The 22,092-nt window shown below is 25.0% G+C and overlaps 6 protein-coding genes and 1 non-coding gene across 7 annotated transcripts; 4 read left to right on the plus strand and 3 right to left on the minus strand.

Annotated features, from left to right (window-relative positions):
• Positions 1 to 129: 129 nt before the first annotated feature.
• Positions 130 to 2,731, plus strand: NAEGRDRAFT_88219 (soluble adenylate/guanylate cyclase; the record flags this gene model as incomplete). The annotated part of the gene is made up of 2 exons (XM_002678893.1): positions 130 to 1,693; positions 1,731 to 2,731. 2 exons carry the CDS (start codon positions 130 to 132, stop codon positions 2,729 to 2,731), a joined length of 2,565 nt encoding a protein of 854 aa, XP_002678939.1.
• Positions 2,732 to 3,652: 921 nt separating this feature from the next.
• NAEGRDRAFT_65623 (uncharacterized protein) lies at positions 3,653 to 4,615 on the plus strand (the record flags this gene model as incomplete). The annotated part of the gene is made up of 1 exon (XM_002678894.1): positions 3,653 to 4,615. The coding sequence occupies one exon, from the start codon at positions 3,653 to 3,655 to the stop codon at positions 4,613 to 4,615; it is 963 nt and encodes a 320-aa protein (XP_002678940.1).
• Positions 4,616 to 4,694: 79 nt separating this feature from the next.
• NAEGRDRAFT_3279 (uncharacterized protein) lies at positions 4,695 to 5,681 on the minus strand (the record flags this gene model as incomplete). The annotated part of the gene is made up of 2 exons (XM_002679002.1): positions 4,695 to 5,482; positions 5,576 to 5,681. Coding segments are annotated over 2 exons (894 nt in total), but the record flags the coding sequence as incomplete, so codon positions are not given.
• A 999-nt stretch (positions 5,682 to 6,680) lies between these two features.
• NAEGRDRAFT_65625 (uncharacterized protein) lies at positions 6,681 to 7,610 on the plus strand (the record flags this gene model as incomplete). Its single annotated transcript, XM_002678895.1, has 1 exon — positions 6,681 to 7,610. One exon carries the CDS (start codon positions 6,681 to 6,683, stop codon positions 7,608 to 7,610), a length of 930 nt encoding a protein of 309 aa, XP_002678941.1.
• A 663-nt stretch (positions 7,611 to 8,273) lies between these two features.
• On the minus strand, positions 8,274 to 8,347 carry NAEGRDRAFT_t225. Its single transcript has one exon. It is a non-coding gene; the product is annotated as a tRNA-Thr (tRNA).
• A 1,452-nt stretch (positions 8,348 to 9,799) lies between these two features.
• On the minus strand, positions 9,800 to 10,601 carry NAEGRDRAFT_36087 (uncharacterized protein). Its single transcript, XM_002679003.1, has one exon. It carries the CDS (start codon positions 10,580 to 10,582, stop codon positions 9,836 to 9,838), a length of 747 nt encoding a protein of 248 aa, XP_002679049.1. The 5' UTR covers positions 10,583 to 10,601; the 3' UTR covers positions 9,800 to 9,835.
• A 1,202-nt stretch (positions 10,602 to 11,803) lies between these two features.
• NAEGRDRAFT_65627 (uncharacterized protein) lies at positions 11,804 to 20,954 on the plus strand (the record flags this gene model as incomplete). Its single annotated transcript, XM_002678896.1, has 10 exons — positions 11,804 to 12,136; positions 12,188 to 12,330; positions 12,408 to 12,493; positions 12,578 to 12,934; positions 13,392 to 14,034; positions 14,109 to 14,563; positions 14,893 to 16,035; positions 16,076 to 16,858; positions 17,210 to 18,247; positions 18,304 to 20,954. The coding sequence occupies 10 exons, from the start codon at positions 11,804 to 11,806 to the stop codon at positions 20,952 to 20,954; spliced, it is 7,632 nt and encodes a 2,543-aa protein (XP_002678942.1).
• Between the last annotated feature and the right edge of the window lie 1,138 nt (positions 20,955 to 22,092).

Genomic DNA, 22,092 nt, shown 5'->3' on the forward strand with positions numbered 1-22,092 from the left:
AAATCTGATATTCTCAATTTGCCAGATATTGATGATTTGGAAAAGTGGCATCTTATTTGTTTGCTCACTCAATCTTGTCCTGCTGTTTTTCATTTGAATAACTCGCTCAGCAAACACTACTTTATGATTATGATATTAATATCGTCTGATATAGTTTTAAATAATGGTGTTACTCCTCTTTCTCCATTGTTAATTTCAGTCTTTGCATGGTCTTGGTGTAATTTTGAGTTTTATCCTCAGATGAACATGTTCTTAGAGGCAGGATTAGAGATGGAAAAGACTAGATACAGGAATGAGCATGAATTGGCAAGTTGCACATTTATCAAGTTGATGAGTTATTACTTTTCGCCAACAATTAACCCTCTTGAGGTGTGGAATATATCGGAGGAAGCCTTCTTATTGTCTGTGAAATCAAAGAACAAACACTATGGTGGTTTCTCTATTCTATGGTATCCATTCCATCACTTATTCTATAGCCACGGAGATGTAAAGACTTCTATTGGATTGAGCTTGAATTCAATTGAGATTTTAAAGAGAAATGGAAATGTTATGTTGATGGATGCCAGTAAAATGATACTGGAATTGAAATATGTTCTTTCAGGAGATGTAGACCATTTCCAGCCAACATATGTAAGCCAAGTGAAGGAATATCCATCCTATAGACAAATGCACTACTCGTTCAAGGGAATTTCACTCTATTTCCAAAATGAGATTGAAAAATCTTTCAAGTGTATGGAAAAATCGTATGATTTTAGAGAAGACTCTGTTGGCATGTGTTCTAGCTGGATTGATTTAATCTTTCTAGGTTTAATCTCAGCTATCTTTTTGAGAAGTGCTCAAGAAAAGATTGAAAAAGCCCAAGAAATATTGAAATACTCCATAGAAAGATTGGAAATGATTTCCCAAGTTAATTCTTCTGTTTTTCTTGCTCCTTTGGAGTTAATAAGAGCCGAGACGTTGTACTCAGAATATTGTAGAACAGGTGTCGAAAATACTAGAAAAATCATTTCTCACTATAGAAAGAGTTATGTTATGGCTGAAAAGGAAAGAAATACCTTTTTAGCTAGGCTGATTAATTTGAGAACAGGAGAATTTTATAACAGTCTAGGTATGGATGATGGTATTAGTGGAAACTACTTCCTTAGAGCTATGGAATCTTTTGAACAGTTTGGTGCTTCCATCGTTGTTGATTATATTTTGGAGAATTATTCAGGTCACATTGATGGCTATTCATCATTTAGTAATAGAAATCCTGAACAAGTATTCTCTAATACTTCTCTATCTGATGAATCAACAGATCACACTCTTGCTGGAGTAACAAAGAGCAGAATTTCTGAATCAACAGAATTGGATTTTAGAGAGATTTTCATTTCAATTCTGCCAATTCTTTCAGAACAAACGTTATCACCAAGATGTTGTTTGATTTTGAAGAGAGATTCAACAGTTTATGTAGATGCCGAATTTAATGCAGGTATGAATTCTATTGAAGCACTTTCGTCCATCAAACAATTCGAAAATAGTGATTTGGACAAGTTTTCAGATTCATTCCCTCTCAAGATGATCCACAGAACTCTAAGATCCAGAACAGAGCAACAACTCGTATGGAATGACAATGAGAAAGAGTATTACTTTGTGAAGAATGTAGTGGCCTCTGCTTTATCTATTCCTATCATGAAGAAAAAGACAGTAATAGGTATGCTTTTATTATTTATATTATTTAATGTATTAAGGTTGTATATACTTGGAAAATAAGGAAACGAAGGATGTATTCACAACTGAAAAAATTAACCTTGCCAAACTTATCATCTCTATCAGTTTAGACAATGCTGGAATTTTCACATCCATTAACAAATCCTATGCTAGGTTTTTACCTGCTGAATTCCTAAAATTGCTTGGCAAGAGTCATGTAACTAAGATAAGGTTGGGTGATGCAATTTCTAGGGAAATGACAGTGCTCTTCAGTGATATTTATGGATTTACAGAGATTATGGAGGGACTTTCTGCAAAGGATGGCTTTGCTTTTATTAATCTACTATTGAAGAGTATTGCACCTCCAATTTCAAGAAACTCTGGATTTATTGACAAGTTTGTTGGTGATGGAATATTGGCATTGTTTATTGAACCACAAGGAGCTGTCACTGCAGCTTTAGAAATGATTTCAGAATTGGAAGTTTTCAATACTAGAAATAATACCAATGTAAAGTTGGGTATTGGTTTGCATCATGGTATTGTTCAACTTGGTACAATTGGATATGAGCAACGTTTGGATGCTACTGTTATTTCAGATACTGTGAACACAGCTAGCAGATGTGAATCTCTCACAAGAACTTTTCATTCACATATTCTAGTTACTAAACCAGTTATGGATGTTGTTACAGTGCCACACAGTGTGATAAGTACCGTATTGGGTAAATTCATGCTGAAAGGAAAACACATACCTCATCAAATATACAATATAGCTTCCAAGTCATGGAAAGGAAGTGGTACTGCTAAAGAATTCACTTTACTAAGCAAAGTTATTGATCTCTTCTCAAGGAGTGAATTTACCGAATCATTTGCCCTCGCAGAAACAATTCTCAAGAATACAAAGAACAATACCATTATAGCTGCATGCAACATGTATAAGGAAGCATCAACATTATACGCATCAGTTGTTTTACCAAGTGAATGGCAAGGTGAAATTAGGTTGACCAAGGATGGAGAAGTCAGAGAGTACTTTCAAGATAAATGATTTCAGATAAATGAAAATTAAACAAGCAATCCATCAAACCATTCAGAATCCAATTTAAATATAAATGGAAATTATCACATGTACAACAATTAGCAAATTAATATTTTTCATATTAATTCTCTTGCCAACAAAGCCTTCATTCAAAACACGTGTTTTTAATCTCTAAAAATAAAACACAAATTTTATTAAAAAAAATTGATCAAACAAATAACAACAACAACATCACAATAATAATAACATCATCATCATAACAATATATTCTAATAATAAAATGACAAGTAAATTAATAGATTTACGTACAATAACAGCATTATCAATATTTCTAACAAGTATAATAATAGTTAATGCTATAAATCAACATCAACAATTTTATACAACAATTGTTCATTTAGTTTCATCTAAAATTAGTAGAATAATATTAATAGTAGATTTAATATTATTAATTATTTATTTTGGTAAATTATTATCAAAATTATTTTTTGGAACTTTAAGAATTTATGAAGAAGAAGTTATTTGGGAAAAGGGTTATTATGCTTTAATTGAAACTTGTTTAGCAATGACCATTTTTAGAGAAGAATTATCTACTAGAATGTTATCAATGATGATCACTTGTTTATTTTTAAAAATATTTCATTGGATTTCTGAATTGAGAATTAAACATGTTTGTATTTTATTTATATTTATTTTATTTAATTATTTATTTTAATAATTTAATTTTATATTTTTATATTTAATTAAATATTTAAATAGTTAGAATCACTTCCAGAAACATCAATTAATTTATTTTTTAGATTATTTTCATGTTTATTTATATTAATTGGAATTGATATATATTTTTCATATGAATTAATTCAATTTTATTTTAAAGAAGGAGTAACATTAAGAATATTATTTTTATCTGATTTTCTAATAATGGTAATAATGGGTATTAGTATTAGTATTAGATTAATATTTCATGCATATAATTTATCTAAACAAGATGAAGAAGGTAATAGTGAATGGGAATCTAGAGATGTTTATATATTTTATTTAGAAATAATATCAGAATTATTACAATCATTAGTTTATTTATCATTCTTTTTATTAATAATGACTAAATTTGGATTACCATTTCATTTATTAAGAAATATATATATTACATTAAGTAATGTTAAAAAAAAGATATTAGATTTATATAATTATAGAAGAGCATCTTTAACATTGGATCAAAAATTTGAAAATGCAACTCAAAATGATTTAGATGAATTTGATGGAGTATGTGTTATTTGTAGAGAAGATATGATTACAAATACTTTACAAAATCCAATTAAAAAATTACCATGTAAACATTTATTTCATTCTAAATGTTTACGTGGTTGTTTAGAACGTTCACAAGAATGTCCTATTTGTGGTCGTTCAATTGATTTATTATTAAAAGAACAAGAAGATCAATTAAAATTACAACAACAATTACAATTAAATAATTTAAATAATTTAAATAATAATAATGGAAATGTTGGACATCATCATCATCATACACCAACAAGTACTAGTAATACTACTACTACTACCACAACTAGTACTACTATTAATAATATTAATAATACTAGTAGTAGTACAGTTGATAATAATATTACAAATTTATTTACATCACAACAAGAAATATTAAATCAAATGAATATTAATTTAATTCAACAACAACAACAACAACAACCATTAAATTTATTTAATTCTACTACTACTATTAATGATAATCAATTAATTGAAACAAATGAAAAATTACAACAAGTAATGATTGATATGTATATTAGATATTTAGAATCAATGAAAGATAATATTAATCAAACTTTAGAACAATTAAAACAATTAAATGATTTTAATCAATCAAATAATAATAATCAATAAATATGAATACTTTTGTAAAAATTAAATAAAATTTTAATAAAATTATTAATAAATTCCATATTTATTATTTAGTACCACCCATTAAATGAAAAGCCAATTCATATGCATAAAAAGTAACACTATTAACAGGGAATGCTCTAATAACAGTTGTAGTAAAACCTCTATATAAATCTCTAATAGTATATTGTTTTAAAGCCTTTCTAATATTCATTTCTCTATCATATCTAACAATTGATTGAATTGAATCTGTTGGATATACTAATGCCCATGCTAATGTACCTGCCATACCACCTGACATTAATAATGTAAATGCATTATGTTCAAATTTTTTACCATCATTTGAATTACCATTTGAATTATTATTAGAATTATTAAAATTATTTAAATAAAATTGTTCAAATTTTCTTTTAGATAATTCATAAATTAAAAAATAGGAAGAATAAAAAGTCAATTGATGATTTAAACAAGCAATATAACCATGAAAGAAACCTCTAGTTTTCCATAAATGTTTAATACAATTTGTAATTGATTGTTTTGATTGATTTGTTTCTTGTCCATTTGAAGTTTGCATTTGAATTTTAATCATTTCAGTTGGACCAACAACTAAACTAATTGCCAATCCTGAAAATGCTCCACTTGCAAATATTGATAAATTTTCTTTCCATTCTTTATAATTTTCTTTACTATTTTCAATACTATATTTAGACATCCAATCTTTACACATTCCAAATGATCCAAATAATACAAAATTAGAAGCTAATTCTCCTACAAGTGGACTTGATAATCCTCTATATAATCCTTTAAAATAATCCCATTTAGTTTTAAATGTTTCATTAAATGAATGATGATCATTTTGAAACACTTGCACTTTTTTAAATTATTATTAAAAATTAAATTAAATATTATTTAAAAAAATAAAAAATAAAATTAAATATTATTATTATTTTAAAAAAAACATACTTCTAGTTTTAATAGTATCTAAAGGATAACCAACAGAAATACCAGCTAAACCACCAGCTGAACCAGCAATAAATTCAGCAATGACGTGTGTTTTTTTTTGATTATTGACATTTTCATTATTATTAATAATATTAATAACAGAAGTAGAAGTATTATTACAATCAATACAAGGTTGATGATGTGGTAATATATGATGACTAATACTTGTATTTAAATGTGAATCTAAACATTGATTAATTACATATTCATTATTTACTTGTTTATTATTATTATTATTCATTGAAATAATCAATTTATTATTAAATATTATACTAGTATGATAGATTATATATTAATTTGATATATTCAACAAGTTGTTTGTTTTGAAAATGTAGATAATGAATGTGGATGATGTGTTTGTTTTTTTTTATTGAACGAAACAGTACAATAGGATAATAAAGTAGAGTTGTTGTGAACATGACCATTCACTTGTTGTTGTTACCCAACAAACAAAACAGTTATATTAGCATGAAGCAGAGAATTGTTGTTGATGGTGGAATAATAAAATTTGGTCAAGACTTGATGAGAATCTCTCTTTGCGAATTTAAATTCGGAGATTTTTACATTTTGAAAATTCCATAGTATTGTAATGAGCGAAATTCTTGTAATACCCAAATAATAATGGTTTATAATGTTGAAAGGAATAGTTGATTATTATAGATTTAATACCATTAGTACTCTTATAACAATTATAATATATACTGTATTAATAGTTTATATTGTAATGATTCATAATAATATTGCATTGTTACTGAGGCAGTTAAAATGTTGTGTTCCACTCTTTGTTAATAAGTTATATAAATTGAATATTGTAGAGTACCCAAAATTATTATTGAATGTCTCATCATTCTAATGTTGTTCATCATTACTATTCATCAAATGTTGATCAAATGATGAAGAATGAAAAAATCTTCCTTAATAAAATCTTCAGAGTTGTTATCCCTCATCCTCATCATTACATTTTTAAAAAAAAAATATTAAGGTGTCTTTGATATCACTCCTCCTTATTATCCTTCCTCATATTATTATTATTAAATATCATCATCTTACATCATTTCATTATAACATGAGTAAATCAGTTATTGCTAATTTTAAAAGATTTAATCAAACATCAGCAAGTGTAGAATATTATAAAACACTTGATTTAGTATCATCATTTAGTATTCAAATGGTTGAATTATTAAATTCATTTGTTCATCAATGTGAAACAAAATTAAATTCATGTTCACATCATATTAAAAGATTGGAAATTACTTTAACTTTATTAGAATCAAAACTTGAATCTGTTAATGGATTAAAAGATCAAATGACACAATGGAATTCAGATACATCTATTCAATCACAATATTATCATCATAGAAATCAACAACAACAACATTCAAATACTAATACAACTAATACTAATAATAATGGAACAATAACATCAGCACCTCCTCCTCCACTGTCAACATTTTCAGCATCTGTTCCACCTCCACCACCACCTTCATCATCATTTGGAAGTGTACCTCCTCCACCACCATCAATGGGTAGTACTGGTATTCCACCACCACCACCACTATCAATGGGTAGTGTTCCACCTCCACCACCTCAAATGATGATGGGAAGTGTTCCTCCACCACCTCCATCTCAAATGAATTCGCCACCTCAATTAATGACATTACCTCCACCTCCTCCACCAACATCTCAAATTGTATCAACAATATCCTTACCACCTCCTCCATCAACAACAATACAACCAGCAAGTGAAGCAACTGAATCTGCATATATTCCAACATGTGAACAAGATCCAAGATTAGCTCACTATTTCAAGTTACTTAACAAACTTCAAGTACCAAGAGCTCAAATTGATATGAAAATGAAAATGCTTGGCTTAGATTCATCTGTACTTGATACACCAAATGATCCTTCTCCTTTAGGTCCATACATTCCTGAAGAAGTATCAAAGCAAGAAGAAAAGGAAGAAACTGAAAGTACTGCCAGTAATGATTCATGGTAAATAAAAAAATTAATTCAAAAGGGTCTTTTAACAAAATATATCTCATGACTGAATCATCATCTTCCAATAATACCATTGATGTTCTCAGCTCTGTAAAATAAATTGTCATAATACTGGAGAGTCAGTCACCACTCTGTTGTGAGCAACAATAAGAAATCAAAAAAGTCTACATAAATCTTGAAATGATTTGAGGCTATTGTTATGTTAACAATTTAAGAAGGAGCCTCTTCATTAAAGAGATAATGAATAATACAATATTTACTCAACTGATTGGAGATTTTGATAAGTGAGAATATAGAGTTGTGGCATTTTGTTGACAAATTCATTGAAATTCAATGTTAACAACTAACAACTAAATGTTCTCTAATCCAAATCACAAGATATTTTGCATCATAATAGTCAAATCCTAAATATGAGCTGACCACCTCTATCGACTTTTCAATTTTCTCTTCTTCCTCTCCAAAAAATAGAATATCAGCATGCTTAAATTCTCCACATCAGAAAAGGTGTTTCCCATAAGAAAGTTTTGATTTCTTGCTTCCAATGCCAAGCAATAAACTTCTTCCACAAAAGTGAGCTGAAGAATTTGTCAGCCTTCTCATCAGGATATTCTTGTGATTTTCCGTAAAACAAATAACTCAATGGGAAGTAAAACCCTAAAATTGCCTCCCTTGGGAATCGAACCCAAGACCTCTGTCTTACTAGGACAGCGCTACTGCCAACTGAGCTAGGAAGGCTGACATTATTAAATGTTTAAATAAAATTTTCCAATTAATTTAGCTAGAAGTTTCTTGATATCCACAAAACTGGTAACTTGTCTCCCACGATCCCAAAAGTTGTTGTAAATGGTCCAAACTATGAACCCTTTGGTATCATATAGAACAGTAGTGTTCAATGATGATTTAGCAGTTAGAATATTTAAAAAATGGTTAAAAGACTACAGCACCACAGGTTCCCAAGTTGTCTCCAACCTCAGTACTGATGTGGCTCGACGATGCTTAACTTCTCAAATCGGACGGGATGAGGTGCATTCATCGTGATATGGCCGTAGCCATTAATTAACTTAAAATCTTAATTATTAACTTGTGGTCGATTAATTTCAAAAGTCTTAAATATTTTTTTCAATTTCACACTTGATAATTGGAACAATGCTATTGATGAGTTAAGTATTGGGATTATAAAATTGTGAATTTTAATTTCCTTTCGCATTAATTCACAATTCACAAGATGAAAAGAACTGTATTTTCCATAAAAGTTTGAATTTTATGTTTCAGATAACAGTTCCATTACGAATATGAAAATTAAATTATGTCAAAAAGATATTCTGAAAACAGAGATCAAATATAAGAGGTTGGGATCTTCCTTAATTCCTACTCAATTATGGACTTGTCAATTTTCACAACAATCTATTTCAGTTTCTCCTCAAACTATTAGAAATGGTCATAAAGAGAACATATATTTAGATAACAATATATCACTATTTCATTACGAAAATGACACCTAAAATTTGTATGAGTTTTCTTGATAATCTTGGATTTTGCAAAATATCTCTCGATCATAACTCATATCATATGAATCTAGTTCATTTTGAAAATAGTGAGGATTTTAACTTTCCCAATATGTATGCAACTTCTTATCCTTTAACAAATATTTGGTAATTTTCTTTGTGAATGGATTTCAAAGTGAAACATTCAGGATTGGTTTACTTGTGATAAGGTGATATGGATGCTGGTAGATTTGAACCTATACACTGTCAAGAAGGTGTATCCAATAATTTAAGATAAAGAAAAGAGGTTGTACTGATTCATTTTTACTTGATCGTACCAAACATTCAGATTTCCCAATCAAACATGACCCTGTTTCTCTAATACGAATCTCTGATGAGTTTGTACCAAACTAGCCATGTCTATTGGCATAATCCTGAACTTTTCCTTTTCTAACTTTATTTTCAGATATCTAAATTACAATAAAGACATGATAATGAGAACAAGAAAATTACCGCCAAGTTCTTATTCTAAACAAATTAATAATTGTATGTCGTCATCTTGTGAAAATCTTGAAATTTATTGGGAACTGAAACAACTAACAACTGGATGAAACAGAAAATAATGTTCAATCAGTCGCAACATTTAAATAATTATGATTTTCAATATTAAAAATGTCTTCGTGGATGATGAATAATAATTTAATTGAAATTTTAATTTATAGTTTTTATTAGAATGGATTTACAACATCTTCTTGACCAATTGGTTGATATATTCTTCTCTGTTACCGAATGAACCACCCAAAATGAAGTGCTTCTTGATAGTTTCATAACCACCCTTTGGATGTTGCAACTTGAAAGGCCACAAAAGGTTTGAGGCTTCCTTGAAGTGTGGACCAACAGTGTGAATTTCGTGAACCAAATCTTCAACACAGACAATATCCTTTTCACCCAACTTTTGTTCAATTTGAACGTTGCTAGTGATTGGCTTTCTATCACCGTTAACATTCAAAGAACCTCTCTTATAAATGAGTTGCTTGATGGTGGACAAAGATGGATAACCCCAAGCGACGTATGGTTCAACGAGCTTCAACAAGTTCAAAGTAGCCTTGTTAATTCTGACGAAGACACCGTTGTTGATTTGTCTGAGTCTCAAGAGTTGGAGAGCTTTCTTGGCCTTGGCAGCAACAGACTTGATACCTCTAATTCTGATGACGAAAGCCAATTTAGCTTGTGGTTCAACGAAGAGGGAACCAACTTTAGCAGCTTGATCGTGAGCAGCCTTGACGTTAGCTTCCTTTTGCTTGTATTCCTTAGCATACTTTTCGGCTCTCTTCAAAGCCTTCTTTCTAAGAACAATGAGCTTCTTCTTTCTGTCGAAAGCGAGCTTGGCTCTTTCTTCAGTATGAGTTTGGAGTCTCTTTCTTCTCTTCAAGACAGTTTCTGGGGCTGGCTTTTGGACTCTAACGTTTTCAATTGTGACTACCATGGTGATGCAGGCTTTTTTTTTCAACAAATTTTCTAAACAACCGAGTTTAATTATTTTTACAATAAAATTTTTTCAGCAGCTTTTTTGAAGCTATTGTTGCAGTTCTTCAAACATTCAAAAAGAAAAAGTAGGAAGCATGCATCTCCACTTGTCATCTTCGGAATGATTATTGCAATAATATAGAGATGTACAATAATCCTTAAATCATCATTTAAACAACATGATACCAACTTTCAAAGCCATCAGTCTAACAGAAGATAATGTTCACAACAATAATATTAAATGTATACCTCTGCTTTCCCACACAAATGAATCATGATTTGAAGCTCTGATTTCACTGCTCCTTCTTGATCATCTCACATTCACAAACAATAGTCAAATCAGGAAGTGAACTAACATCATCCATATCACTGTTGAATTTCTTCGTGAATCTTCTAATGATGTTGTTGTGTTGGTTGGATAGAGTAGTTTAGTGTTTGTATTGGTGTTCTTCGGAACGAAAATGGTCTCAACAAGAAGAAATATGTACAATTCCTCATATTATAATTCAATCTTATTTCTGGATATTGTTGGTGGAACTAGAAGAAGAACAATTTAATTACAAAACATTGAATTCAATGAAATTCGAATGATATTATTGGATAATGTTGTAGGTGTTGGGTTAGATGAAGAAGATATTAACAATTGAAAGGACATCAGCTTAATATTGACTATGTTTAATTTTAATGGAGACAAAGAAGCTAAAGTTGAATATGCTATTAATTCTAAATGCTAAAGAGAGTCTCACTCAAATAATTGTGAGATGTATATAGGCTACTAAGAATTTACTTGAACAAGAGTTCATGTTTTTCTGAGAAAATTCATCAATTAAGTAATATGTACCAAAGTTGTTAATAGATAAGAACATCACCTCTAAGGAATAAATCACCTTTGACCCATAGATAAGCCCAATATTCATGTTCTGCCGTTACATGCTACCAATAATTGCAGCAAAAGTTGATATCTAAAAAAAACTTGAATAATAAATTTTGACTTCAATAAAAAAACTGAAAGTGTTCTCACCAACATTCTAACTACTAAAAAAACAACAAATTTACTTCTACACCCCAATAACAACAAATCTCAAGTGTAGTCAACAAGTAGTAGTAGTAGTTAATAATAGTATATACACTCTTTATCACTCTCATCAATCACACACAAATACATATAAAAAGAGAGTAAATGTCATCAAAAAGATCTAATTTATTACTCTCTAAAGATTATCAAAGTAAAAAATCATCAAAACAAACAACAAATCAAAATAATGATGATGATGAAAATCTAACACAAGAAGATAAAATTAATAGAAGAGTACAAAGTGTATTAAAAACACTTCCATCTAAAAAGGATGAAAATTTAATTAAATTTAAATCATTCTATGAATGTATTAAAGATGTTAAAATACTTTCGGAAGTACAATTTGATACTTATAGAAAAGAAGAATCAAAGAATGAACATGATTCAACTACTTTTTTATATGATAAAATGTTAGAATGGGATGAATTGAATTTAACTGTATGTTATTTATATTCTCAATATTTAATTTATAATTTACAATAATAATAGAAACATTATATTCAATTTAGATCAAATATTCAATCATTTGTTAGAACATTACCTGAAATGATACATCACAAAGAAACTATTTGTGATATTTTTGTTAATCATTTAAGAATTAAGGATTCTCTTGCTTATCAACCTATTTTAGAGTAAGTAGTAGTTTTTATTTTTCATTACAATAATATTAAATATTCATTACAATAATATTAAATATTTAAAAAAACAGTCTAGTAACAATATTTGCTAAAGATTTACGACAAGAATTTTATCCATTATTTCCACGTTTATTTTATCCAATAGTATATAATATAAGTTCTGATAATATAGAATTGAATGGATTAATATTTAAAAGTTTAGCATTTTTATTTAAATATTTACAAAAATATATTATTAAAGATATATCATTATGGTTTGAAAAGTATAGTAAAATACTTTCACATAAGAAATGGTATATTAGAAAATTTGCAGCTGAAAGTTTTTCATTTTTAATTAACAAACTTTCAGATGAAGAATTAAAAATTTATGTTGAAAAAGTTTTTAATTTATTAATTGAAAAACCATCACAAATAATGTATGATGGTGTTAGTCAAATGTTTTTTGAATCAATGAAAGGTATTTTAGGTAATTTACATTCTAAAATGTCAAGATTATTACCTTTATTATTTAGACAATTAAATTGGAATTTAAATTATAATGGTACTATTAAACAACAATTAGCTGATATTGGTAACAAATTTACTTTAATTGAAAAATGTTTAATTTTATTAAGAGATTATTCTAAAAATAAGTTAATTGCTAAACAAATTTGGGATTTATTTGTTATTGAAATTAAATTTTTAATTAATTCTATTAATTTAAATAATAATAATAATAATAATCAAATTAAATATTAATAATAATTTAAATAATATTAAAAATAATTTAAATAATATTAAAAATTTAAATAATTTAAATAATAATGAATATTTAAATATTCAAATAGGATATTTTATACAATTAATTAGAACATTTAATACTATTGAAAAATATAATGAAGAATCAATTTATTTAATTTTAAATTTATTAAATAGTAAAAATCTATTAATAGAATTTAATGCTCAATCATCACAAGCATTATTTTCATTTATTTCTGATATAATTGAAACATTACAAAGATCAGATATAATTGAAAATGTTAATAATTTATTATTTAATTGTTTTTATATTAAAGATAAACAAACAGTTTATACTTTTTATAGAAAATTAATGAAAACAATTGGAAATGAACAAGAATCAAATACAATTGTTAAAGAATTTTTAAGATTTGTTAATGATGATATTAATTATAATTTTGATTCAACTGTTGCTTTTTTATTAAATTTTATTCATACTAATACTACTAGTAATAGTAATTTAGATACAAATTTGGAATATACTTTATTATCTGATAAAAATTCTAAATTTATTCAAATTATTTATAACAAATTTATTGAAATTATTTCAAATATTAAATCACAACAAGATTTAATTCAATTTTCAAAACAATCAAATTCTTTATTATTATTATGGTCTATTTTAAATATTTTATCTATTTATGGTAAAAAATCAGATCAATATTTAAAAAATTTATATGAAAATGTTTATAAATTTTTATTACAATTTATTAAATTAATTGATCAAAGTCAATATGAAAAGAAGGAATTACAATTATTACAAATTATTATTGCACAATCTTTAACTTTATTAAATCAAGTTTTACATTTCTATAATAAGAATTTTAATAATTTAATTGAAATTGTTATGGAAATTTCATGTAAATTTGGTTCATCATTACAAGTTTTAATTTCATGTAATCAATTAATTGATAATGTAGAGTAGGTTTTTATTTTAATTTTTAATTTTAATTTTATTTAATTTTAATTTAATTTTAATTTTTAATTTTAAATAGTTCCAATTTATTAACAAATGATAAATTTAAAATAATTGCAGAATCATTAAAATCCAATCTTCAAAGTAAATCTGATAATCTAAGATTAGAAACATTAAAATATTTAACTAAATTTGAACAAGATGAAATTCAAAAAGGAATTGTTCTTAATAAGGTAGAAACTACTAAATGTGTAGTTTTAGAATTTTTAAGAGATTCAGAAGAATGTGGATTTGATTGGGATCAATCACGTAATCGTACAGTTTTATTAGAAAAGGCTAATGAATTTTTAAAACGTTACACCATTCCACAAATTTACAAAACTTTAATTTCTAATTATGTATTTGGTTCATATTTTACAAAATATCAAATTGTATGGGAACCAACAAGTAATTTAGCATCAACAATGATGAGAATTAATTTTAAAGAATTTTGGAATTTATTAATACCAATTATTTCAAATATTTATCAAAAATGTAAGTTTTTTTTAATTTTATTTAATATTTTAATTTAATTTTAATTAATAATATAATTTAATATTTAATATTTTTAATAATATAATAATATAATAACAAATCAGATGGAGAATATAAAAAAACACATTATAAATCAATGATTTATAAATCTAAAAAAAGAGATGAAGAAACTAGTTTAAATTTTGAATCATTTTCTAAACAAGTTAAAAAAATAGAAAAGATTTCAGATATAGAAACTATATTTTTAAAAATTATTAAAGATGTTTCTAAACAACATACAGATTATTCAACATATTTAGATATGATATTTAATATATTTATAAATGGAGCAAGAGATTCTAAAAAAGAAGATGATATATTATTAGTATTTAATTCCTTTTATGAAAATGAATTTAAAGAATATGATATTGAAGAAGTTGTTAATTTTATTACTAGAAATCCAATGACTGGTCGTTTAGAAAAATTATTAAATTTAATTTCAGAATTTAATGAAGATTTCTTTAAAAAGGAAAAATCTAAATTTATCAAATCAGTTATTTTTAGATTATTTTCAACTTCAACAATATCAATTCAATTATTATCTTTAAAATGTTTACAAAAGTTTAATTTACCATATTTAACAAGTAAAACTGTTAAAAATTTACAAAAAGTAATTTCATCTAATAGAAGTGTTGAACATTTATCTAAATTAGATTTTATTAATATTCCAAAACAATATAAACAAGAATATATTCATTTACATTTAAAGGTTATTGAACCTTATTTATTAATGTTTGATATGACTAAAAAGAGAGGTAAAAATTCTAAAGATGCAATGATTAAAAAATGGAAAATTAGAGTTCATCAAGTTATTGAATTTTTAGGTCAATTACCAAAAGAAACACTTGAATATTTTATTAACATGTTATTTAATAGATTTAAATCTATTGATAATAATAATGGTAATGATAGTAATATTGATAGTAATATTGAGAGTACAAATACTAATAATAGTGATGGTAAATTTGCTGAAGATTTAATCAAGGCAAATACATTCCAGTTACGTTGGTTATTAGATATTATTGAAGAAATTTTAACATGTTTAACTGGAAATTATCATTACTTTTATAATCAAGTATTGGATTTATTAATTACTATTATTGAATTGAGAGTTGATGCTCATGAAATGGAAGTTGATCAAGAAGAAGAAGAACAAAAATTACTTGAACAACAATTACTTGAACAAGAAGAAGAAGAAGAAGAAGATGATGAACAAGATGAATCATCCACTATTAAAGATTCTGATAGTAAATCATCTGAAAAATCAGACAAGATGACTGATGAAGTTGATGATGAAGATGATGACCAAGATGATGATGATGATGAATCTACTGCTACTTCTATTCAAACTACTTCTACTACTAAATCAACTATTGCTAAATCTACTACTTCTACCACAACTACAACAACTGATAATAATACTAGCTACTACTGTTAATAAGAAACCAATTATTAGACAATATTATAAACCAGCATCATCTAAACAAAAAGTATCATTAACATTAACATTTAAAAGAGCAGTTGAATTACTTGAATTATTCTTTGATAGAAAACAAGAATTTGATTATAGTATTGAATTTACATCACACGTAATTTCATTATTTACAAAATTCTTTGAAAATATTAATAAGAAATCATCAAGAATTGAAGAATTACCTTCTTACTTTTCAATTTTATTTTCATGGTTTGATAAACCTAAACTTTATTATTTAATTAAATATTATGAAAAGGAATTAATATTTAAATTTATTGAATTAATTGATCAATATAATGTTTCTAATGTTGTATTTGATCAAGTTTTATCTATTTTTGATAAAATATTATCAAATAAGGATGAAATTTTTATGAATTTAAATCCAAACTTTTCAAAAATTACAACAGATATTGAAAATGGTTTAACTATTGGTATGAAAATATTTGAACCTTCAATTATTAATCAAATTTTAATTGCATTTTATAATTTATTTATTGAATCTAATTATTCATCTAAATCTATTAATAATAATAATAATAATAATAATTATAAATCTAAAAATAATAGTTATAATAATAATAATAATAATAATAATAATTTAAACAAATTAAATGATGAATTAAATGAACAATCAAATGAAAAACAAGAATTTTCTAAAAAATGTTTTAAATTAATTGATAAAATGAAAGGTTATTTTGATGAAACATCACCTGCTGATATTATTTTAACCTTTTATGGAACATCAATTAGAGATGGATCTTCTTTAAATGAAGATGAAGCACGTGTTTTATTACATTTATTTAAAAAATATTTACCATATTCAAGTGAATCTATTAAAACATTATATATTATACATTTTTCTAAAATGTTTATTTATAATAATGAAACTATATTTAGAAATCAAATTTGTGATATAATTGAAAAATTAGCAATTGGATTTAATAATGAAAAATTAAAATTTACATCTAAAATTATTAATGGATTAAATGCACAAATTGAATCACATTTAACAAATTTAGATACATCATCTAGAATTGAAATATTTAAAGAATTAAATTCAAATTTAAATATAATTTCAAATTTAAATGAAATTGAATTATTTCCAATTATAGGTAATTTAATATTCTTTTTAGGACATAAAGAATGGATATTACGTGATTCATCTTCACAATCATTATTAAATATTATTGAAATTATTAAATTTAATAATGAAATGAAAGAAATTAAAAGATTATTAATTTTACATGTTAAAAGATTATCATTTTCAGATAAATTATTAGAAAAGAGTGAATCAATGTTAGTTTATTCTAAAATGATTGATCAATTTATTGAATTGGAAAATTTAAAACCATTTTCAAAATCATTAGAATTAATTTCAAATGTTAATTATCAAAAGAAATTAGAAGGTTTACAAATTATTAATTCTATTTTAATTCCAATTGAAAAATGTAAAATTCAACAAGATTATATTTATCAAATTGTACCTCCACTCATTTATGAATTAATGGTAATTAATGATAAATCTATTCAAGATTTAGTTAAACAATTATGTATTTATTTAGTAACTGTTTTAGATTGGAATTATTCACATCCAATTTTAAATCAATTAGTTACAATGATGGGTACATATGGTTTAAAGGTTTTATCAAAGAGAAAGAAATTAGCATTGGATATTATATGTCAAATTGTTGATGTATTTCCATTTGATAAAATTAATGATCATGGTTTTAATAGTAGTTATAGTTATAATAATAGAAATGATAATAATAGATATAATAATAGAAGACATGAATCAGAAGAACCATTATCAAATAGTACAGTTACTATTGAAAAGGATACTACAAATGATGATGATGATAATGATGCAGACGACAATGAAATGATTGATGAAAATGAAATTCCAAAAGGTAGAAGAATGAAGAGATATTTCATGAAAGATTTCATTCCAAAAGTAACAAAATTCCTTTGGGATAAGAAATTAGAAATTTATGTCATGCGTATGCAAGTTTGTTTCTTAATTATTAAAGTATTAAGAAGATGTGATAAAACACAATTAGATGTACATTTATCTAAAATGGTATTAGATGTATTAGGTAAATTAAAGAGTAAAGATGAAGAACAACAACAAGTTGCTGGTAAAGCATTAATTGACATGTTTAAAGAATTGGGAAGTTCATATTGAAAGTAATGTCATCAGATCACAAAACTACTCACATTATTACACAAGCTGTACATTCAGTCATGTTAATTTTATTGAATGAAAATACATATCCACCTTTAAAAACATTTAAAAAGAGAAAAGTTTCACGTTTTGATATTGAAAAGGCACAAGATTATGAAAATCAATCATCAATAGGTGAAAATTCAGTTTCATTAACTGCATCTGATAGTTCTTCATCAAAACATTTCAAATCAAAACATGAAAATACTTTATTTAATTGTTTTGAATTATTAGGTTCAATTATTGATATTAAGAAGAGTTTATCATATATTATTAATGATATTAATTTCAAAATTAGAATTGTACATAATGCTGAAATTTTAAAGAGATTTGAATTTGTATTTAAATTTTTATTGAAAGGTTTAATGAGAAATAGACAAGTTATTCAATCTAATCAATCTATTACTAATACTATTACTAATAATACTACTACTAAACAATCTAATCAATCTAATAATAATAGTGAAATGTTATTAAATGTAATTAAAAATGAATTATATCATTATAGATTATATAAAAAGAATTTTACAACAATAACAGATGGAGAACAAGATAGATTTCATTCTGTTAAAACTACTAAAGATAGAAAGGAAGAAAATTTCCTTGTACAAAAAGAACCAGGTAGACTTGGTGCAATTGATCAAGCTAATGATATGAAAATGAAATTATTAGCAGGATTAATTGATAATTCACATATTATTGTACAATTTTATTTAAAAATGTTTGAAAAATGTATTAAAAGATTTAAAATTCAAGTAGATAAACATTTAGAAATGATGAATGAAATAATACCATTATTATTAAAATATGTTAGTGGTAATCATTTAAATGTAGCATTGGTTTCATTTAGAATTTTAATTGAAATTTGTAAACGTACACCTAAAGTATTTAAAATATTAGAAGATTCTAAACAATTATTATTAAATTCTACATTTGATATATTAACAAATTCAGGTATTGATTCTACAAATTTAGAAACATGGGAAACTATATATACAGGTATTAAATATTTTTTACAATCTGATATTTCACATAAATATCCATTATCATTAGGACAATTAGATATTTTATTAGATATGTTAAAAATTGAAATTTCATCAACTAGAAAAACCTATTCAATTCAAACATTTCAAATTTTATCAAATTTAATTGATAATAAGGTACAAATACCACAAATTTATGATTTAATGGATAAATCAATTACAATTATGTTAACTACACTTGAAATGGAAATACAAAAAACTATAGTTGAAATGTTGGTTAATTTTTATTTAAATTATCCATTTACAAATGAAGTATTACAAGACAAGTTAAATTATTTATTTAAAAATGTTTTAAATGAAAATATGTCAAATGAATCTAAATTATCAATTTTAAATTTAATTCAAACTATAATTAAAAAATTTCCAAATAATTTCCTAAATGATAAAACTGAATTAATTTATTATCCTCTAATTTTAGAATTAGAAAAACAATGTAAAAAACGTGTTATTGCAGGTGATAACAAATCAATTTCATCAATTGTTTCAAAATTAAGAGAAACTTTACAATTTTTTATTAAAATATTAAATGATGAAAATTTAATTAAAATTATTAAAATTACAAATGATTGGATTTTAAATGAAAAGAAATTAAAACCAATTGGAGTTAATTCTATTTTAATTTTATCAAATGTATCAAATGGTAGTAAATTAAAATCATCATCAGAATTTTATGAAAATATGATACCTCAATTAATTTCTATAATTGAAAATTCAGATACAAATTTAGAAAAATATCCAAGTTTAGTATTAGAAACATTGGAATGTTTTTATTCATTATTTTCACAATCTATTATTTCATTCCAACATGTTGATGAAATTTGGAATTCCTTATTAAAAATAATTTGTGATGAAAATGATTTGAGAAGTGAAATTAGATTAGAATCTTTGAAAATCTTTGAATTATTTGTTTCTAAAAAGAAGAAGAATGAATCTAAAATTTTAAATCATTTACAATATTTAGAACAAATGTCAATTTCAATTATAGAATTATTTAAATCACAATATATTAATGATACAAATGTAATTGTAATTGTTAAAGTTTTAATTTATTTATTTAAATTATTAGATTCTAATAATGGAAGTGAAATTTTACATAAATTATTTAAATCTTTACGTAAAATTTCAAATCAAACATTTGATTTTGACACCAATGAAAATATTACATTTAGAAGAATGAATATTTTAAAGTTATTTATAGGTTTAGCTTCTAAATATGGTAATCAATTACAACCTTATTTAATTTACATGACACCATTAATTTATAGATGTTGTGAATTTTCAAATAGAGATAAATCAATTGTAACAATTGAATTGGAGAAATTTGCTAAAGAATCTAAACAATTAATTCAACAATCATTAACAGATTCAAATTTATTTGTTCAAGCTTATGAAGAAGGTAGAAAATTAGTTGAAAGTAAAAGTGAAAAGAAATCAAAATCTAAAGAACAATCAATCATATCAAAACCATCACAATATGCTAAAAAGAGATTGGAATCAAATTCTAAAAAGAATGATACTAAAAAGAGAAAGTTAAAAGAATCTTTTAATCAACCAACTGTACAAATATCATCATCTGGTAATGTACAACAAGTTAAAAAGAAGAAGAAGAAGTAATTTAATTTAATTGATTTGGAAATTGAATTGATTTGAATTATATAATAAAATAAATATTATTTAAAATGTTATTGGTGAATATTGTGAATTCATATATGACATGTATTGATAGAGAGAGATGATTCTCATTGTCATTTTGAAACATTTGGTAGTTATCATGATTAATTAAAATGTTAAATTTGCTTGTACAAACTTCCAATACCAATACTACTAGTCAACAACAACATGAACAACAACATGAACATTCTCATCATAATGGAACATGTTCTGCACCTATTAATATTGTGAATAATCAATCATCATCATCATCATCCTATTTAACAACAAATCATTCACCATCACATTCACTAGTTGTGAATTTAAATGAAAATCATACCATTAATACATTAAATCATCATCATCATCACTCTAATAATATCAATAATAATATAAATAGCAATCAACATCATTCTACCAGTACCAGCACTAGTAATATTAATAGTAATAGTTTAAATAATCAAAATATTGAAAATAAATTAAAAAAGAAAAAGAAAGAAGAAACATGTCAAAAACAATCCACCACTATTAATAGTAATAATAATAGTATTATTAATAGAAATCATCGTATTTCAAATAATTCATCATTATTTCCTAATAATACTACTAATACTCATAATAATACTACTACTCATAATAATACGAATACTCATAATAATAATACGAATACTAAAAAATCCAATCATTCTAATATAGCTTGGAATGGAAAAGTAAATCATACAAATATATCAAATAGTAATATGACTATTAATAATACATTATCAAATAATAATACAAATAACAATAATAGTAATGGTAATAGAGAGAGTAATAATAGTAATATATCATCAACCATTCATCATCACAATCATCATACTCATCACCATAATCATCACAATCACCACAATAGTAACCATAATTATCAGAGTTTACCACCTCAATCAAGTACAAATGCTTTTTCATCTTCCTATCAACAACAACAACATAGTTTTTATTCCGAAAAAAGTTTTAACAATTCATCTTCTTCATCATCAACATCAAATAGTACATTAAATAATTCAAATAATAATAATAATATGGGCAGTACTACAAATAATCATCATCATCACCATCAACATCATCA

This window comes from Naegleria gruberi (assembly GCF_000004985.1).
Source record: "Naegleria gruberi genomic scaffold NAEGRscaffold_15, whole genome shotgun sequence".
Classification (NCBI taxonomy): Eukaryota; Heterolobosea; class Eutetramitea; order Acrasida; family Naegleriidae; genus Naegleria; species Naegleria gruberi.